The sequence below is a fragment of the Lepus europaeus genome, chromosome 6 (assembly GCF_033115175.1).
Source record: "Lepus europaeus isolate LE1 chromosome 6, mLepTim1.pri, whole genome shotgun sequence".
In the NCBI taxonomy this organism is placed as follows: domain Eukaryota; kingdom Metazoa; phylum Chordata; class Mammalia; order Lagomorpha; family Leporidae; genus Lepus; species Lepus europaeus.
This window is the reverse complement of record NC_084832.1, coordinates 74,999,201-75,019,605: the sequence shown is the minus strand read 5'-3', so window position 1 is coordinate 75,019,605 and position 20,405 is coordinate 74,999,201. Positions and strand designations below refer to the sequence as shown.

The following is a 20,405-nucleotide window of genomic DNA, read 5'->3' as shown; positions in this document are numbered from 1 at the left end:
GCTCCTGGCTTTGGATTGGCATGGTTCCGGACGTAGTGGCCATTTGGGGGTGAACCAATGGAAGGAAGATCTTTCTCACTGTCTAACTCTGTCAAATAAATGAATGAATGAATGAATGAAAGGTGGAGTTACAGAGAGGCAGAGAGAGAGAGAAGGAGGTCCTCCATTCACTGGTTCACTCCCCACATGGCAGCAATGGCCAAAGCTAGGCAGATATGAAGCCAGGAGCCTGGAGCTTCCTCTGGGTCTGCCACATGGGCACAGGAGCCTAAGGACTTGGGCCATATTCCACTGCTTTCCCAGGCCACCAGTAGGGAGTTGGATTGGAAGTGGATCAGCTGGGACTTGAACTGGTGCCCATTTGTGATGCTGCACCACAAGCAGCAGCTTTACCTGCTATGCCACAGCACCAGCCCTCTTATCAGTTATTTATTTATTTATTTTTGACAGACAGAGTGGACAGTGAGAGACAGAGAGAAAGGTCTTCCTTTGCCATTGGTTCACCCTCCAATGGCTGCCGCGGCCAGCACGCTGCGGCCGGCGCACTGTGCTGATCCGATGGCAGGAGCCAGGTGCTTCTCCTGGTCTCCCATGGGGTGCAGGGCCCAAGGACTTGGGCCATGCTCCACTACACTCCCGGGCCATAGCAGAGAGCTGGCCTGGAAGAGGGGCAACCGAGACAGAATCTGGCGCCCCGACTGGGACTAGAACCCGGTGTGCCGGTGCCGCTAGGTGGAGGATTAGCCTGTTGAGCCACGGCGCCGGCCCTTATCAGTTATTTTAAAGGTGATACTTTGTAAATGCCATCTCACATATTTTTATAACTGTGAAATTAAAATGTAAAATTTCAAAGCAGTGATTAATTCCAATTGAAAATATCCCTTTGGGAGATAAAGTTCCTGTACAAAAAAGTTGTATTTAGATTATTTAGAGATACTGAAAGGAAAGGTTATTTTATAAAATGTATGAATAAAAGACTTTTTCTATATTTTTCAGTTAAAAGAAATGATATCCTGGGTTCCATATATGCTTTTAATAATACACAAAAGTTCTGAATATGATTGCAGAACTTTTAGTGTGGTTGTATATATCACTTTTATATGAGAAGAGTTTATTTTATTACCTTTTCTACAAAGATCCCTGATTTTGAAAATATTTAAAGCACTGTAGGTGCTTTGTCTGAAACCTACTTTAACTCTGAGACAGGGAGGATTTTTCCCCTTCAAATTATCCTCATAAAAAATAATATAGTCGAACCATAAATAATTAACATTTAAAAACTTTCCTTTTTTTAAAAAAAATTTATTTATTTATTTGAAAGGCACAGTTACAGAGACGCAGAGGCAGAGAGAGAGAGAGAGAGAGAGAGAGAGAGAGATGTCTTCCATCCAGTGGCCCACTCCCCAACTGGCTGCAACGGCCGGAGCTGTGCTGATCCGAAGCCAGGAGCTTTTTCTGGGTCTCCCATGTGGGTGCAGGGGCCCAAGGACTTGGATCATCTTCTACTGCTTTCCCAGGCCATAGCAGAGAGCTGGATCGGAAGCGGAACAGCTGGGTCTGGCACCAGCACCCACATGGGATGCTGGTGCCCCAGGCCAGGGTGTCAACCCACTGCGCCACAGCATTGGCCCCTCTATTTCCTTTCCTTTCGAAATTTATTGATTTAGAAAGTCAGAGTTAGAGGTAGGGGCAGAAACATCTTCTTCCATCCTCTGGTTCATGCCCCACATGGCCACAACAGCTAGTGCTGGGTCAAGCTGAAGCCACAAGGCAGGAACCAGGAGCTTCATCCAGGTCTCCTACGTGGGTGGCAGGGGCCCAAGAACTTGGGCATATTCTGTTTTGGCCTTTAGTAGGGAGCTGGATCAGAAGTGGAGCAGCCAGGAAGCTACCTGGTGCCCATATGGTATGCTGGGCATTGTAGGCAGTGGCTTTACCCTCTGTGCTGCAACACTGGCCCCATTTCCTTTTTTTCTTTTAAAGATTTTATTTATTTATTTGAAAGATGAGTTATAGACAGAGAGAGGGAGAGACAGAGAGAAAGGTCTTCCATCCTCTGATTTGCTCCCCAGATGGCTGCAGCTACCACAACTCGGTTGATCTGAAGCCAGGTGTCAGGAGTTTCCTCCAGGTCTCAAGTGCGGGTGCAAGTATTTGGGCCATTTTCTACTTCCTTCCCAGACCATAGCAGAGAGCTGTATTGGCAGAGGAGCAGCTGGGACATGAACCAGCACCCATATAGGATGCTGGTGCCAGACGGAGGCTTGGTCTGCTATGCCACAGTGTCAGGCCTCCCAACCCCTTTTAAATAGCATCTTTTGTCCATTAGATGTAAGCTTTATTTTATTATTTACTTACTTCTTTGAAAGGCAAAATGGGGGTGTGGGGTGTGGAGAGAATCTTCTCTGTCCTCTGGTTCACACTCTGAATGGCTGCAACAGGCAGGGCTGGACCAGGTAGAAGTCAGGAGCCAGGAGCTATGTCCTGGTCTCCTACATGGAGGGCAGGGTCTGAAGTACATGGGCCATCTTCTGTGGCCTTCCCAGGTTCATTGGCAAAAAGCTGGATTGGAAGCAGAGCAACCAGTACTTGAACCAGCAAACTGATAAGGGATGCCAGCCTGGAAGTGGCACCTTAACCCATTGTGCCATAAACTGGCCCTGTGATTCTGTTTTCTTTGTGTTGAAATATTCATTTCAGTTTCACTACTTTTCTTCCCATTTTTTGTAATAAAACTGCTAGAGATTAATAAATTTTTGAGTCTTCTGGCTTGTTTTTCTAATCTGTTAAGTGAGGGTCTAATCCTTTGTTAAATGCTTGTTAAATGTAAGCTAGATTCCCAGTATTTTTTTAGTTCTTATTTAGCTTAGCAATAATATTTTTTATAGAAAGCTTTTATTTAATATAAATTTCATAAGTACAACTTTTGGATTATAGTGGTTCTTCCCTCTATATCTGCCCTCCCACCCGCAGACTGTCCCACCACCTACTCCCTCTCCCATCTCATTCTTCATTAAGATTCATTTTTAATTATCTATATACAGAAGATCAGCTCTATACTAAGTAAAGATTTCAGCAGCTTGCACCCACGCAGACACATAAAGTATAAAGTACTGTTTGAAGACTAGTTTTACCATTAATTCTCACAGTACAACTCATTAAAGACAGAGGTCCTACATGGGGAGCAAGTGCACAGTGAATCCTGTTGTTGATTTAACAACTGACACTCTTATTTATGACATCAGTGATCACCCGAGGCTCTTGTGATGAGCTGCAAAGGCTGCGGAAGCCTTTTGAGTCCACAAACTCCATCAATGTTTAAACAGGGCCATAATCAAAGTGGAAGTTCTCTCCTCTCTTCAGAGAAAGATACCTCTTTCTTTGATGGCCCTTTCTTTCCACTGGGATCTTACTCACAGAGATCTTTCATTTAGGTCATTTTTTGCCACAGTGTCTTGGCTTTCCATGCCTGAAATTCAGCAATAATATTTAATGAGGCAAGTTAATATTAGTCCATTGTCATTTTGAGTTTTGATTTCTAGTATTTTCCTTTAAATACAATGGAAAATTCCTGGGTAGTAGAACATAATATTTTATCAGTTTAATTCAGTTGTTCACTCTAATTTTAAGTCTATTTTTTTACTTAATGTTTTGAAAGAAAATTACATATTTAACATATTTTCATGTATTGCTTAACAATGGACTTATGTTCTGAGAAATATAATTTTTTTTTTACTTCTTTATTTTTATTTTACAAGTAGAGATATAGACAGTGAGAGAGAGAGAGAGAGAAAGGTCTTCCTTCCATTGGCTCACCCCTCATATGGCCGCTACGGCTGGAACCGCGCCAATCCAAAGCCAGGAGCCAGGTGCTTCTTCCTGGTCTCCCACGTGGGTGCAGGGCCCAAGCACTTGGGCCATCCTCCACTGCCTTCTCGGGCCACAACAGAGAGCTGGACTGGAAGAGGAGCAACCGGACTAGAACCCGGTGCCCACATGGGATGCTGGCACCACAGGCAGAAGATTAACCAAGTGAGCCACGGCGCTGGCCCCATTAGATAATTGTTTTTTTAATGTGATCATCATTAAGTATATTAATACAAACTAAAACAGTTATGACATCACTAGATGATAGGAATTTTTCAGCCTTATTATAATCTCTGTGGGCCCACTATTGGGTGGTCCTACATGGACCAAAATGTTATGTGGCACATGACTGTACAGGTAGACATTACTATATGTTAAGATTACGTCTTGGTTTAAACAGAATTTTATAGTTTTCTAGGAGTAAAAAGGAATCCTAATTTCAACATTGAAAAATTTCCATTGTACTTTTTCCTTTTAATATTAATGACAAACTCATGTGGTATTAATGTCTCCAATTCTAAGAACTACATATTTTATCACATATTACTATATCTGTTTATGATTATACTTCTTTAGTTGAGAAATGGTGAGTGTAGAAGATTCAGTGCCTGGATTCAAAACACTCTGGAAACTTCATATAGGAACATTGGCCAGGTTTTATAACTCTCAGTGTGGGAGGGTGTTCTAATCATAGAATATTTATTCTAAGAATCTTTTTTAGTAATTTGGTACTGATTTTGAGCTTTTTTCTCCTTTATAATTAGCTCAATTTTGTTTTTTCTGAGTTGAGTAATATAAGATTTGGGAGCCTTTTTGATTTCATAGAATTAAGATATGGAAATATTAGATGGAAAATCTTGGCTTAATTTTGTTGATACATAAAGATAATAATCCTACTCTTTTGTATGACTTGATAAACTCATGTATGTAGACTTTGAACATCAGTGTTTGAGAGACAACTGGATATCATGTGCTTTCTTTTGCTGATATAAATTTATTATTTTATTTTATTTATTTGAAAGGCAGAGAAAGAGGCAAAGAGATAGAGTTGTTTTAGCTATTGGTATATTTCCCAAATGTCTGCAACTACTGGAGTAGGCCGCCTAACCCATAGCACTACAATGCAGGACTCTGTCATGTGTTTCCTGATGAAGGAATATAATACCATCTACAAAATCGTCTTGCTAAAGAAAATTGAATCTCAAAATGATCACATCTCTAGATCTGACTACCAATTTGTAGGATTCAGAAAGAGATGGAAGACTATAAATTGGCACAAGAATTATACAATTAGCAAAATCTAAATGGTGGGAAAACTATATACAAACTGTGCATGTGTGCATACACACACACACAGAGATATCTCAGTTCCTCAAAGTTACAAAAACATAAAAGAAGTGGAGAAAAAATACAAGATAGAGTCTTAAATGTCATCATTAAAGACTTAATTTTTTAGCGATGTATACAGTAATATTTATATATGCAGTATAAAAATTTTGATTGTTAGTATAATAATTATGGTTAACTGGATAGGAGTAATCTGGGAGCAGTTTTTGATCATGTATTGTAAAACAATAGAGGGTTTAATATGCATCCCGTAGGCCATGCAAAGCTGAGAAATCATTTGATCTGACCCAAGGCAGCTGCAGGCAGGACATGAAATGCAATAAATCTATAGCAGGCTAATCTTTTAAGTTGATAATTTTGTATGTCCTGCAAATGATGTTATAAATATCCTTATGGCCCTTGGCAGAAAAGAGTTCTCTACTCCCTGGGTGTGAGATCTAGTATTACATTTGTGAATTCCTTATATTTAAGAGTGAGTAGTTTGAGAAATTTTCTTACAAGCTGGTATAGAATTTATATATTATTTCTCTGAGCTATATATGAACAGACTTGCATAAATGAATATAATTGGAAGCATAATTCTTACAGGAATTTTTTTGTTATTCTCATTCTTATATTTGAGCCTATTGTTTGTTTAAACAGAGTCCTTAAACGTTACATAGTTCTGATAGGATATTGCCCTCGCTTAATATGGAGGTTCTAGATTACTTATAGAAATATATGGTATGTGATAAAGCTTTGTTAAAAATGGACAGCATTTTGGATTTTCCTATGTAAAGTTTATTTTTTTTAATTTGAGAAGTTATTATAAATTGTATGTTAAAAATTGTCTTTTTTTCTTATTTTAAAGATCACTCTGTGCCTTTGTATTTTGTCAGGTTTAATGATATCCATGTACCAATCCGCCTGGAATGTGTGAAATTTGCTAGCCATTGTCTCATGAATCATCCTGATTTAGCAAAGGATTTGACAGGTACTATATGCGTGTAACAGCAAATATTCCTGAAGATGCTCTTCAGTGGAGAAAATAAGTTAGTTTTATGGGGGAAATCTTTATGTTGGTGAGATAGGTGAAGTTACTCTCTGATGTTAGAATTTTTACAGTCTGGTTCCTGTTTAAGCTGAAAGCATCCATAAAATGCTGGTGTTTTCAGGAGCAGTTTCTTAGTTTAACAACAATTCTAAAAATATTTCGGTCATTTTGATTTTAAGGATCTTGACTCTGAATAGGCTATAAGACTAATGTTCTTTCGTATTTTAAGAACTTAAGTGAAAGTCATCGATTTGTTAATTAATGTAACCATGCTAAATGAAGGTAACAAAATATATAAGCATAAGAGAACAGAACTTTGCGTTTTTGTAGTAAAAGAGTATCATGTATCATAATCTGTTAAACTTTTAAAAGATTTTAAATAATTCAGAAAATTTAGACTGAAAGCCACTTATGTGTTCGTCACAAGTGTTAGCATTTGCTGTTTTTAAAAGATTAAAAAAAGGTTCCCTCACAGACTACTATTTCCTTCCTCTTTTACATAGGGCAATCACTCTGAATGAAGTCTGTAGTTAATCATACTTTAGCTTTTTGGGCAGAGCAATGAAGGACCCTTGATGGCTTTAACTTACTACTCTCCCATCTCCCATCTCCCATTTTTGTTTAATATTTAATCATTTACTTTTTTTTTTTTTTTGGACAGGCAGAGTTAGAGAGACAGAGAGAAAGGTCTTTCTTCCGTTGGTTCACCCCCTAAATGGCCGCATTGGCCGGTCGCCAATCCTAAGCCAGGAGCCAGGTGCTTCCTCCTGGTCTCCCATGCGGGTGCAGAACCCAAGCACTTGGGCCATCCTCCACTGCCTTCCTGGGCCACAGCAGAGAGCTGGACTGGAAGAGGAGCAACCGGGACACAACTGATGCCCCAACCGGGACTACAACCCGGAGTACTGGTGCCACAGGTGGAGGATTAGCCTAGTGAGCCACGGTGCCGGCCAATCATTTACTTTTTTTTAAACCTTCCCCATTTATAGTACCTTTTTAGCTGCTCTTAAAATGAAATCTACTCTTATGCTTATCATTGCTTCTTAATCTTTATACTACTGAGTTAGTTCTGATAAAGTCACCTAAGTTAATTCCTTTGTAAAGTTTTTAATGGTAATTTGTCCAGTGATACTTTCAGGTATGTAGAGTTCCTATTAACTGATCTAAAACAGCAGGTACTTTCACTAGTTCAGAATTTTTTGGGGGAAACATCCCACTGGGAGTCCTCTGTTAACTTAAATCTGACCACCCACACTGCTTTATTCTGTAAGCTGCTTTTGTATAGTATTGGTATTAGGCCCATCCATTCTTCTTCCCTCTTTTGTCTCCCCTCTTTCCTTCCCAGTTTTCCATCTTCTCTATGTGTTGGTGTGTTTGTCCTGTTCCCTCCTTTCCTTTTCCTTTTTTTTCTGTAGCATCCTTTTCCTGTGTAAATAACATTTTCACTGAGACTGTTAACAGTGTGTGTGTGTGTTTTTGGTGAGGGGAGGAGGAGATTGTTTTCTCCACAAAATGTCCTTCTGTGATTTTTTTCTCATCTTTTCTTTGCTCTTGTGTCTATTTTCTGTGTTAGAAGCTTTCCACGAATGCGTGGCAACCTATAGCTATCTGTTTATGAGTAACGTAGAGGACTAAACAAACAGCTATTTAGAAAGCCCTGAGTATTTGGATAGATCTGTTGTTTCTGAACTGTACTTTAGAGTGATCAGGGTGGGTTATTTGTGGGGAGGACCCTTAATTTTTATTTTTTTCAATTTATTTTTTTAACATTTATTTTTGGGGCTGGCGCTGTGGCACAGTGGGTTAAAGCTACAGCCTGCAGTGCTGAATCCCGTATGGGTGCCAGTTGGAGTCCCAGCTGTTCCACTTCTAATCCAGCTCCCTGCTAATGCACCTGGGAATTCAGAAGAGGATGGATAGCCCAAGGCCTGGGGCCCCTTCACCCATGTGGGAGACTTGGAAGAAGCTCTTGGCTACTGGCTCTGGCCTTGCCCAGCCCAGTCATTGTGGCCATTTTGGGAGTGAATCAGCACATGGAAGATCTGTGTCTTTCCTTTGCTCTCTGTAAATCTGCCTTTCAAATAAATAAATAGATCTTTAAAAAATTTATTTTTTTATTTATTGAAAGAGTTACAGAGAGAAAGGGAGAGACACCATGACAGAGAGAAGGAGAGATCTTTCATCTTCTGGTTTACTCCCCAAATGCCTGTCACCACCAGGACCCCACCCACATGGGTGGCAGGGACCTTATTACTTGGGCCATCCTCTGCTGCTTTTTCTAGGCATGTTAGCAGGGAGCTGGACAGGAAGTGGAGGAGCCAGGACACAAACTGGCACCCATATGGATGCTGGTGTCATAGGTAGCTGCTTTACCTGTACACCACAATGCCAGCCCCTTATTTTTTTTTACACTTACTCTTCAACGAAGAAAATTCCCCAGAGAAGAGTATTCTGTGTGGAAGTTAAAAGTTTTAGTTGCTGTGTCTGTGGGGAAAGGACAGTGGATTTCTACATTCACACTTCAGTTGTTACCTTGGGATCCCCTTTCAGAGTATGACCCATACTGTCCACTGTGTAATCCATGTCCTTTAGTTTAAAGGTTCTCTGTTGTACATTTTTCATAGAGTTTACTTCCAGATTTCTTTCAGGGTGGGAGAGGGTAATCTAGATGGGTGGTTGTGTTTTTTCAGTCTTCACACAGTCATCTTTCATCTCCCTTGCCTTAAGATCAAGAAGGACTTGGTACCAATTCTGTGCATTCTGAAGAATATGTGATATACGTTGGATTGGTTCGCCAATTTCATTGCTGTTGGTTTTGGGATTTTTTTTTTTTTACTTGGGATCTGGTCAGTTATACTTGTTGATCTGCTTTCCAGGGTCTTTTTTTCCCTCTGTGTTTCTCACTTGTATGTATCATTCCTAGGTTTGTTCTTGAAGGTATTTAAGTGTGGTATATCTGAAAGATATTTTAGTCTAACTTATCTCTGAGGAACTTAAAAAATTTGAAATTTTTTTATTTTTTAAAGATTTACTTATTTATTTGAACGTGTTACACAGAGAGAGAAGGAGAGAGAGGGATAGAGAGAGAGGTCTTCCATCTGCTGGTTCACTCCCCAAATGGCTGCAACTGCTGGAGCTGGGCTGATCCAAAACGAGGAGCTTCTTCAGGGTCTCCCATGTGGGTGCAGGGGCCCAGGGACTTGGGCCACCTTCTACTGCTTTCCCAGGCCATAGTAGAGAGCTGGATCGGGAGTGGAGCAGCTGGGACTCAGACCGGGGCCCATATGGGATGCCAGCGCCTCAGGCCTGGTCTTTAACCTGTTGCACCACAGCACCGGCCCCATTATTATATATTTTATATATATCTTTTTTTAAAACATGTAATAGTTTGTAGTAAGTTAATTCCTATATGGTTTAAATAGAGCTTGCTCTTTGATCTGGCTTTCATGTTAGGTCACTGGTCATAAAGGATTTCCTGCTGGTGTATACCTTTCATTCTAGGCTCTTGCTGGCTTTTCTTTCCCCACTGTTCATAAATAGTCTCTTCTTATTCTTTAACTGCTCCCCTTGTTACTACAGATGAACCATCTGTCCTTCCTGCTCATGTTATTCTGTAAAAAAGTCTCTCTTGCTTGCCTGCCTGCCTGCCTTCTTTCATTTATGAAATGTCTATTTAAATCTTATACTTTTTTAAAAAAGATTTATTTATTTATTTGAAAGGCAGAGTTACATGGAGGGGTGGGGGAGAGGTCTTCCATCCGCTGTTCACTCCCCAAATGGCCACAAAAGCCAAGCTGTGCCAATCCGAAGCCGAGAACTTCTTCTGGGTCTCCCACGTGGGTACAGGGGCCCAAGGAGTTGGGCCATCTTCTACTTCTTTCCCAGGCCATAGCAGAGAGCTGGATTGGAAGTGGAGAAGCCGGGACTCCAATCGGCACCCATACGGGATGCTGACACTGTTGACCAGGGCTTGAATCCACTGCACCACAGCGCTGGCCCCAATTATACTCATTTTTAATATTAGTCTTGTTTTTAAAAATTGATGTGTGGTAATTCTATATTATTCTAGATCTTTTCTCTTTTGAAGTATAAAAAATTTAAGTATTTTCCTCTTTAGTGAGGCATTAATGTAGCATTTACTATTAATACTATTAAATAAAATGTAAATAATAGATCAGCGTTTTGATTTTTCTGATCATAGCCATTTGAAATATACTTTAGATGTGATTATTTTACCAGTAACATTTTAATCTTTACTATTGGTTTGAATGTTTTACTTTACATAGTGATAGTATATTGTTTCATTTTTTTATGGAACACTTACTGTGTTGTAAGATTTCCTCGTCTTCATTTTCAGCCTCTTTGTTATTGGCTAAGAGGTGGCTCTGTAAAATCTACAGATCTTACTACTCCTTATGCAAATTTTTGACCCCTGCTGATGTCTCCAGCTATAGACGTCATCCCTTCTCCTGTTGTTTTGAAGTTCTAAACATTTTGAGAATTATACTCTAAAACTGAACTTGCTTATTGCTTGCTTTCTTGTCTGGGTTTCATCCTTTTTCATTTTGTAGGGCATTTACCTGTCATCTGCCTTCCAAAATTATGGTAAATCTCTTCTGCTATGATTTCTTATTGTCTGTCCCTTCAAAAAATTTTTAAAGAGTACAGGAGTGATCAGAGATAAATATATGCTATATAAACAGGTGTTATCTTGTGTCTTTAGTCCAGTTGTAAGAGACATAGCATGGTGAAGAGTGTTAGTAGATGCTTTGTCGTGCTGCTGAGAATTTCTTCTTTCTTTCCCTTTACTTTGTGCTCCTCACAGGCAGTATCTGAGTTAATAGTTCTTATATATATATATATATATATTTAATATATATATTATATATATTTATATACCTTTTAACATGAATGACTGGTTTTAGGGAAATTAGGATGCATCTTAAACTTGATGGTGTGTTACCATCTTTTTATTTCATAGTGACACATAAAGTAACATGTTACTGCATTTGTAACGAGTAATTGTATAAAGCTGTATTTATCTTGGTGAAGAAATGAGCTTGAGATCTGTTTAACATATTCCATTTTTAGTCATAATACTAAAAATGTTATTTATCAGCTTAGGTTAAGATAATAGGTGCTTTTTAAAAAGAAGTTGTTTTAGCAATATGTAATCTTTCTGATTTTTAGAATGGTTCTTATTAGAATGCTCAAGGTGGAGGGGCTTGAGACTTGGGTAGTTGCTTTACCAGTGTTTGCATTATAATTGTTAAACTGGTAGTTTATATTGAAGGAAATAAAAAATTTTAATTATTGTTTGTTTACAGGCACATATATTTTTAGTAATCCAGATCCAAACAACCAAATTTTATCTTAATGGGCTTGTAAAAAAGATGAATAATATTTTATTTGTTCAGTTCTCTGTTTTCTTCTTTTAATTTAAGATGTATTAGTTGCTGCTGAAGTTTGTTAAAAATTGTTTTCCTTTAGCTTTCTCACTGCCAAGTGTGAACTCTATGTTTTTGACTTTAAGAAACTCTTCCAGTCAAAGTCCATTTCATTTCTTCCTTCTTTCCTTTGGCCTTTCTCAGTTAAGTGGGATTGCCTTATGATAGTCTTTGTCCTGTTTGTTGGCAGCTAATAGTTTATTCTTTCAGTAACTTTATTCAGGGCTTTCCTAGTTAAGGAACAGGAAATGGAATACTCTAGGTTTTTCCCCTAAAGTGGTGTGTGACTTGAATATTTTATGCATTGAAATGAAAAACAAAAAATGAAATGTTTAATTTGATATATAATTAAATTAGTTCATTTATGTTTTTAACTGCTGAAGTTAGGAACTATTTAATCAACTTGCCTGCCTACCAAATGGGGAGGAGGATTTTACTAGTCAGCAGTTAAATGTAACTATGGTATTTTGAATTTTTCCTCATTCATTTCATATCTCCTTTTCTTGGCTTTTAATTTTCTTGAAATGTTAAACCTTATACTTAGGTTTTGTTTTTGCTATCTTACGCACTTTGTAAGAAACATTGTTAAGGTTTCAGTTTTGATTAAGGAAAATCTTATCTTTCAGAGTATCTTAAAGTTCGGTCGCATGACCCTGAGGAAGCTATTAGACATGATGTTATTGTGTCCATAGTTACAGCTGCGAAAAAGGACATTCTTCTGGTCAATGATCACTTACTTAATTTTGTGAGAGAGAGGACATTAGACAAACGGGTAAGTAAGACTGAATAATGAATGGGTTTTCTTTTTTAACACCTGATGTTTAATAATATTTCATTTAAAAATTCTGAAATTCCAAGTCCATTTCAGGGGAGACAGTTTAATACTTAAAGCTACATTTTGAGAAGGTTTTACTTTTTTGTTGTATTAAATTTTGTTAGTTTTTCCTTTTGTTCTCATTCTAAACATAACAGTTCTTCATAGTAATCACATGTCTAGCTTGTACAACTGTTTTTGCAAAGGCCTTAGTCACAGCTTCTCTTATATTGTTGGTTCTTTTCTCATTCAGGCTGGTGTTCTGTGGGTGTGATGTGGTAGTCCTTTAGCTAATTGTATTATATAATTGACATCGAATAGAAAGTGAAAGATGTTTTCAACTTGGTAAAGCTAAGCTGCTGCAGCAGCCTGCTTCTGGTCTATGTACTGTGAACTCCAAACCAACCGTGAATAAACACCCATTAGCAGCTCCACTCATTAATCAGTGAGCTGCTGAAGAGAGAACTGTGTCTTGTTATGCTTATGTTCCATGTTGTCTGGAATACATTAAGCACTCAGTAAATGCCTAAGTGAATATTCACCCCCCACCCCCACATTGTCCTTCCATCATGGCATGGGCCCTATTGACTAAGATTTAACAGTAATTTTGGTGAAAGTATGGCATTCTTTGTTGTATTTAGGGGTTAATTAGCCAAGAAACTTGGAAGGGGTGCTGTTGGTAGCTGTGTGAATAGCTTTGACTAGTTAAACATTAAAACATTTTAACAATCTTTTAAGGTTGATTGTGCCATTCTATTTTTTCTCTTTAATAATTTAAAAATTTTATTTTACTTATTTAGAAGGCACAGTTAGAGAGACAGACAGATGTGTATCTATATATATGTATAGAGAGAGAGACGTGTGTATGTGTGTGCATGTATATGTGTGTAGACACATATACATATGTGTGTGTGTGTATATATATATACACACACACACACACACAGAGAAATATCTTCCATCTGCTGGTTTATTTCCCAGGTGGCTGCAATGGCTGGGTCTTGGCCAGGCCAAACCCAGGAGCCGGGAGTTTCTTCCGGGTCTCCCATGTGGGTATAGGTGCCCAAGAACCTGGCCTATCCTCTGCTGCTTTCCCAGGTGCACAGGTGAGGAGCTGGATGAAAAGTGGAGTCGCTGGAACTCAAAAAACGACTTTGTATATGGGATGTTGGCTTTGCAGGTGGAGGCTTAACCTGCTATGTCAGAACACCAGCCCCTCTTTGATAATTCTGATTGTGGAAAGAGGATAACTGGACAGGAATTTCTTCCCCAAGTATAATACTGATTGTGGTTAGAAGATAATGGGACAGGAATTTCTTCCTTAAATTTGTATGATCCTGAAGAATTTATTTACTTTTGAAGAAGATTTGCTTATTTGAAGGTGGGCAGGGGCAGGCAGAGAGAGGAAAGAGTGAGAGGTAGTTTCCATCTGTTGGTTCAATCCTCATGTGCCCAGCCAGGGCTGGGTCAAGTTGAAGTCAGCAGCTCCGTCCTTGTGCCCTTTATGGGGTAAAGTGACCCAAGTACATAGTATATCTTCCACTGTCTTCCCAGGTACATTAGTAGAAAACTGGGTTAGGTGTGGTGTAGGCAGGACTTGAACCAGTGCTCTGATGTGGTATGTAAGTTCCTTATTGAATATTTCATGGGAGTATTAATCAGTAAAAAGGTCCAAAATATACTTGAATTTGATTCCTAGAGATAAATTACAGTTTACTCAGTTGTTATTGTTTTGTCTTTTTAAAATTTGATAGCTTGCTTTTCCTTCCTATTTCTAAGTGATGATATGTAGATTCTGATTGATTTTTGTTTTGCGGGTAGTTGATGGGTTGAAGATATTAAAGCTGTATATACATGTTTCTATATTTCCTATGCTTTATGTAGTAGGTATATTAACATGATAGTTTTTTCCATAAGTAATTACAAATCAGTTACCAGGATTTGAAACTTGAAGAAAACATGTTGCATTAAGTGAAAGAAAATGAAAACCTAGAAAACTAGACTTTGCTGAATTTATATAATGGAAACATTTTTATACTATAAAGAGAACTTTTTTTGTTCTAATTTTAAGTGGAGAGTACGCAAAGAAGCCATGATGGGACTCGCCCAGATTTATAAGAAATATGCTTTGCAGTCAGCAGCAGGCAAAGATGCTGCAAAACAAATCTCATGGATCAAGGACAAATTGCTGCATATATATTATCAAAATAGTATTGATGACCGGTAAGTTAAGGACACTATATATTTGGTGATTTGGGGTAGTACGTAACTTGTTGATATTTTTGTAAACTATTTTCTTTATGACTTTAAGCTCCCTCCTCAGTTTTTCATAGTAAAGGTAGTAAATGACTAGTTTCGTTCCCACCAAAGCCACAAGTGAAACATACTGCACAAATAACTTCAGGGGTGGGTACAGCTTTTGCATTCATTTTCATTCATTAGTTTTGAACAGAGTAATATCTAAAAGTTTGAATGTATATAGTTATTTTAATTTTTCTTTATTTTTTAATAGGATTCAAATAAAAAGCCATTTGGATTTATCTTAGACATTTTAAATAAAAACAATTCCTATTTAAGGCTAAGACTAGTTTATACATTTACACAAAAACATACTGTCTGAATATCATCTTAATGTGTTTCCACTGCAGGCTAAGGTTAAATCTTGGGTGGATTTCAGCCACTTAAAAGTATTGTAAATCCTTTTTACAGTCTGAATTGATTGACGGATTATTAGGGGGGTTCAGCTTAGGGTTCTTGAAGCAAAAAAAAAAAAAGAGTAAGAAGCAATGGGTCATATTAACATTTTAAGAGGTACAGAACCTAGAAAACTGAGTGCCTTAAGTTACTATTATATAAAAAGCTTGATAGTAATATTTGTAAAATTGAAATGTTCAGATTTGAGTGTATAATATCAGCACATAAACATTGGTATTATAGTTAGGACTTTTTTTGGTGTGTGTGTTTTTAACTAAGTGTTTTTTTGATGATCACTTCAAAAACTCAAAAGAATCTTAAAAATTCATTTGTAGCCTTTACTTAAAGAAATTTAGAATTAAGCACTTTGGAGGACCTGGTGTAGTTCCATATATCCTTTTTTTGACAGATAAATTAATAAAGTCCCTGATAGCTTACTTGCCCAAGGACATGAAGCAGAATTTATCTTAGTTGGGGAAGGGGCTGTTTCTGGTACAACCAGCTAAAACCTTTTTTGGACCCTCTCTCTATAGAAAGAAGGCTTTGATGTGGAAATCTCATTTCCATTCATGAAAACAGGAACTTCTTTAATATGTGTTCCTTATGTGTTCTGGTATTTTATATAGAGCTTTCTCTGTTCTTTTGTAGATTACTTGTCGAACGGATCTTTGCTCAATATATGGTTCCCCACAATTTGGAAACCACAGAACGGATGAAGTGCTTATATTACTTGTATGCCACACTGGATTTAAATGCTGTGAAGTATGTTTCAAATGTCAAACTGTGTTGTTTACATCTTTTGCAGTATATTGGATTTTATGGAGAAGAACCAACAAAAGTTGTATTTTGAAATGTAAACTACGTCATGTGTACGTTGTTTAACCGATGAAGACGTTATAAAATACTTGGCTATTTTTTCAGAAAGTACTGCTTGTTAACATGAGATGAAGCAATTGTAAGCAGTTAAAACAATAGATAGAGTTGCTTGACCTGGAATCTTCTAGAATATGATATTTTTCTCTCCACTTTTCATATTGTTGGTGTCTCAAGAAATGTTGATGTACCTATTCTTTCTGTTTTTGTTTTCCTTAAGGTGTTAGAAAGGTCCATATTATGAAAATACTACCTTCTTATTCTCACCTGGTACTGATTTAAACTATGATGTAGGGCACAGATTTTTGTGTTGCATAGCCTGAATACAGTGTTATCATTTGGCATAAGGGTAAGCACAAATATATTTTTATTACCATGCTTCATTCAAAAAGTGCTTTTGGGTGTATGGGTTAGGGAATTGGCATTTTAGACATGGGAGAGATGTTACTAATTTAATGGAATCGTATTAAGGTTTAGGAAATTGAGGCCTAGAGATTTGCTGCAGATATTGGGAAAAATGTAGGCTCTTAGTTTACAACTATTGAAGATTAAATGTTCAGAAATTGGAGATCTAAGGAGTTGTGTATAATTTTTGTTAAACTGCTGCTTAATGAGACATTTAGCTCCCTCCACTTAAATAATTATATTTGCTATTTATGTATTACTTAGAATTAATGAGGAAAAGGTAACAGAGGGGAGCGATGTATATTTCTTAATACCTTTATATTTCAGCTGCTAGAATAGCTGTTAATCATGGCTGCTTCTATGCTAAAAAGAAAATTAATTGCAAAAGATATCCAGTAGTCCACAAAACTTAAAATACTATCTGACCTTTTACAGAAAAAGCTTGCCAACTTACTTAAATATCACTTTTGCTTGTGCACATGATGAATCAGATCACATAGAGGTTTAATTAACTTGCACAGAGCCACACAGGTAATAAGTGAGAACACTAGAATCTGAACCTAATTCTGCTTTGTTCAAAAGCTCATTGCTTTTCTTCTATGTAGAGTAAAATGTTTACTATCGTATTTAACATTATTACTTGTATTATACATTTTTCTCTGAATTGTATCCTGAAATTGTTGATTTGCCAGAATTTGTTGATTTTTTTTTTGTCCCTCATGGTACTGTTGATGGCCTCTTGTATGAAATATGATATATTATATACTTATACCCTATTTGAATTGAACTACTGCTACTGAAAAATCACAGATGACTCAGTTCAGTTGTAATTCTGGAGTGAAAATGAAGTAAAATGCTTTTAAGCAAAAATTCTGTTTGATAAAATTACTAAAGGTGTTTTTTTGTTTTTGTTTTTTGGTGAGAGAGGAAATTAAATCCAAAAAAAAGGGAATAGGAATAAGACACAATAGAAATTCAGACTCTTTGGCAAAACTAAATAATCAAGGACTGTAAAAGTAACAAGAAAAATAAAGTTTTCATTGCAAGGGATAGGGAATGTGGATTAAAAAGTAGGTAGAGGCCGGTGCCGTGGCTTAACAGGCTAATCCTCCACCTTGCGGTGCCAGCACACCGGGTTCTAGTCCCGGTTGGGGTGCCGGATTCTATCCTGGTTGCCCCTCTTCCAGGCCAGCTCTCTGCTATGGCCCGGGAGTGCAGTGGAGGATGGCTCAAGTGCTTGGGCCCTGCACCCGCATGGGAGACCAGGAGAAGCACCTGGCTCCTGGCTTCGGGTCAGCGAGATGCGCCGGCCGCAGTGGCCATTGGAGGGTGAACCAACGGCAAAAAGGAAGACCCTTCTCTCTGTCTCTCTCTCACTATCCACTCTGCCTGTCAAAAAAAAAAAAAAAATCTTTGCTCCTTACAATCGGTCCCTTTAACAATAAAACCTCCCTCTTCAAAAAAAAAAAAAAAAAGTAGGTAGCATTTAGGCTGGTATTTGACCAGCATACTCACTACAATAGAAGTGAACTCCCTTGAGGATCCCTTCCTCTACTGGTCCTCCACCTCGTATCCCACCAGGCCTGGGTATATCAGGAGAGTTTCTGTGACCTTCTTCCACTGGCCACTATTCTGATTGGTTGGACCCTACTTTGTGATAAATATTAGGTTGATCCTATCAGATAACATGTAAGATAACAGGGAAGTAATGAATATTAATATATTATAAGTCTCTTATAAGAGAGAAGACATATTGATTAATTAGACTATGAGTCAGGTTTGGCAGTTGCTCCTCAAGAAATGAAAATAAACTATTGGAATGTATTCCTTCCAAACCCAGGGGAGCAAAAGAAAAAGAAAAAAAAAGAATTTAATGAAACTTGAAATCCGAACTTTGAGTCAGTGGAGAGAATGGACATTTGAATTGTTTCTGTTCACTATTTCAAATAGTGCTACTATGGGCATTTTCAATTTAGTTTACATGTGGTGGAAAGGTTTCTTGAAGGCAGGATTATGAGTGGTTTTTGAATTTGACTACTTATCATAATCACCATGGGAGGCTTAAACAATGCCAACACCTAAGTCATTCCTTCAGATTCTTCTCATTTAATTTGTCTAGTGTGTAGTCTGAGTTTTGGGATTTTTAGAACATTTCAGGAGATTCTAATAGACAACAACCAAGGTTTGAAATCACTGGTATATAGGTGGGAGTGGAATTGCTGAACATGTGCATTTTTTTTTTTTTTTTTTACAGAGTGGACAAAGAGAGAGAGACAGAGAGAAAGGTCTTCCTTTTGCTGTTGGTTCACTCTCCAATGGTCTCTGCGGCTGCTGCGCTGCGGCTGGCACATTGCTCTGATCTGAAGCCAGGAGCCAGGTGCTTCTCCTGGTCTCCCATGCGGGTGCAGGGCCCAAGGACTTGGGCCATCCTCCACTGCACTCCTGGGCCATAGCAGAGAGCTGGCCTGGAAGAGGGGCAACCAGGACAGAATCTGGCGCCCCGACAGGGACTAGAACCCTGTGTGCCGGCGCCGCAGGCAGAGGATTAGCCTATTGAGTCGCAGCGCCAGCCATGTGCATTTTTATTATTACAAACTACCTTCAAATTTTCTTTAACATAATTATACTAGTTTATATTCCTCCCAGTAGTTTGAATGGATTTAGCCTGTATATAAGGAGTCTTCAAAAGGTTCGTAGAAAATGTGTATTAGGGAAAAATTGCATGGGTTTCAAAAGTATTTTGCTGTAAAATAAACCTGTACTAGTTACGTCAGGATTGGACAGGATCCTATGTGAGGTATTAAAAAGGATAAGACTATTTATAAAGGGCCCCTATCAGAACACTATGAATTCTGATAAAATTGAAGCAAGATCAAACTTCAAGCTTAGGGTGAAGCTTTTGTGGAAGAAAGGGAAGGTGAAACCACGGAGGCTTCACAAAAGTTATATGGGGAAAATATCCCCAAAGAAATTAGCACTTTATAAATGGTTCATTTTAAAAAGGGCTGAGATGATATCTTGAAGACGAAACCCAGTGTCACACCATCAGCATCAGTTTATGAGGAAAAAATTAATCTTGTTGATGCTCTAGTTGAAGAGGACTGAGGACTGATAATACAGAAATAATGGCATCATAGACATCTTGTTGGTTCAGCTGACAGGATTTTGACTGAAAAATACAACTTGAACCAACTTTCTACTGTCTTGTTGCCAAAACTTGTGTGGCCCGATCAGCTGCAGACAAAAGCCAAACGTTCAATGGAAGTTTTAACACAAGGGAGAGCAAGATCTTGAAGCATTTTATCAGGCATCGTTACAGGTGATGAAGCTTGGCTTTACCTGTATGATCCTAAAGATGAAACACAATTGCAGAATGGCTGCCAAGAGGTGGAAGGGTTCAGTCAAAGCAAAAGCAGACCGTTTCAACATCAAGCGTCATGAGAATAGTTTTTTTTTGTGATGCATTTCGATTATTGACTTTCTGTCTGGCCAGGGAATGATAATGTCTCTTATTAGACTGTTTTTTGAGAAAGTAGCCAAGGCTTTAGCATCAAAATGCCCAGAACAATTTTACCAGAGAGCCCTTCTCTACCATGACTGTGTTCTTACTCATTCTTCTCACCATGCAGGGGTTGTTTCAATGGAAAATCATGAGGCATTTACCTTAGAGTTGCTGACAAGGCTCCTTCTAAAATCTTTTTTATTAAAAAATTGCATATTTGCATGGCAGAGAGAGGGAGAGGTATCTGCATCTGCTGGTTGTGACTTCTCAAATGCCCACAACAACCAGGGCTGGGCTAGGTCAAAGCCAGTGGGCCAGAACTCAGTGTGGATCTCTCATGTGGGTGGTAGGAACCCAAGTTTGAGTCATCACCTGTTGCCTCCCACGATGTGCATTAGAAGGAAGCAAAACTAGTCCTCAAAC

The 20,405-nt window shown here is 38.2% G+C and overlaps 1 protein-coding gene across 5 annotated transcripts in view; it reads left to right on the top strand.

Annotated features, from left to right (window-relative positions):
- Positions 1-20,405, top strand: part of PDS5B (PDS5 cohesin associated factor B) — a 203,743-nt gene that overhangs the window by 87,852 nt on the left and 95,486 nt on the right. For all 5 annotated transcript variants that reach the window (XM_062194387.1, XM_062194386.1, XM_062194389.1 and 2 more), the window contains exons 10-13: positions 6,093-6,187; positions 12,321-12,466; positions 14,580-14,731; positions 15,851-15,964. In XM_062194387.1, coding sequence (XP_062050371.1) covers positions 6,093-6,187; positions 12,321-12,466; positions 14,580-14,731; positions 15,851-15,964 — 507 coding nt within the window. The remainder of the gene's footprint in view (positions 1-6,092; positions 6,188-12,320; positions 12,467-14,579; positions 14,732-15,850; positions 15,965-20,405) is intronic.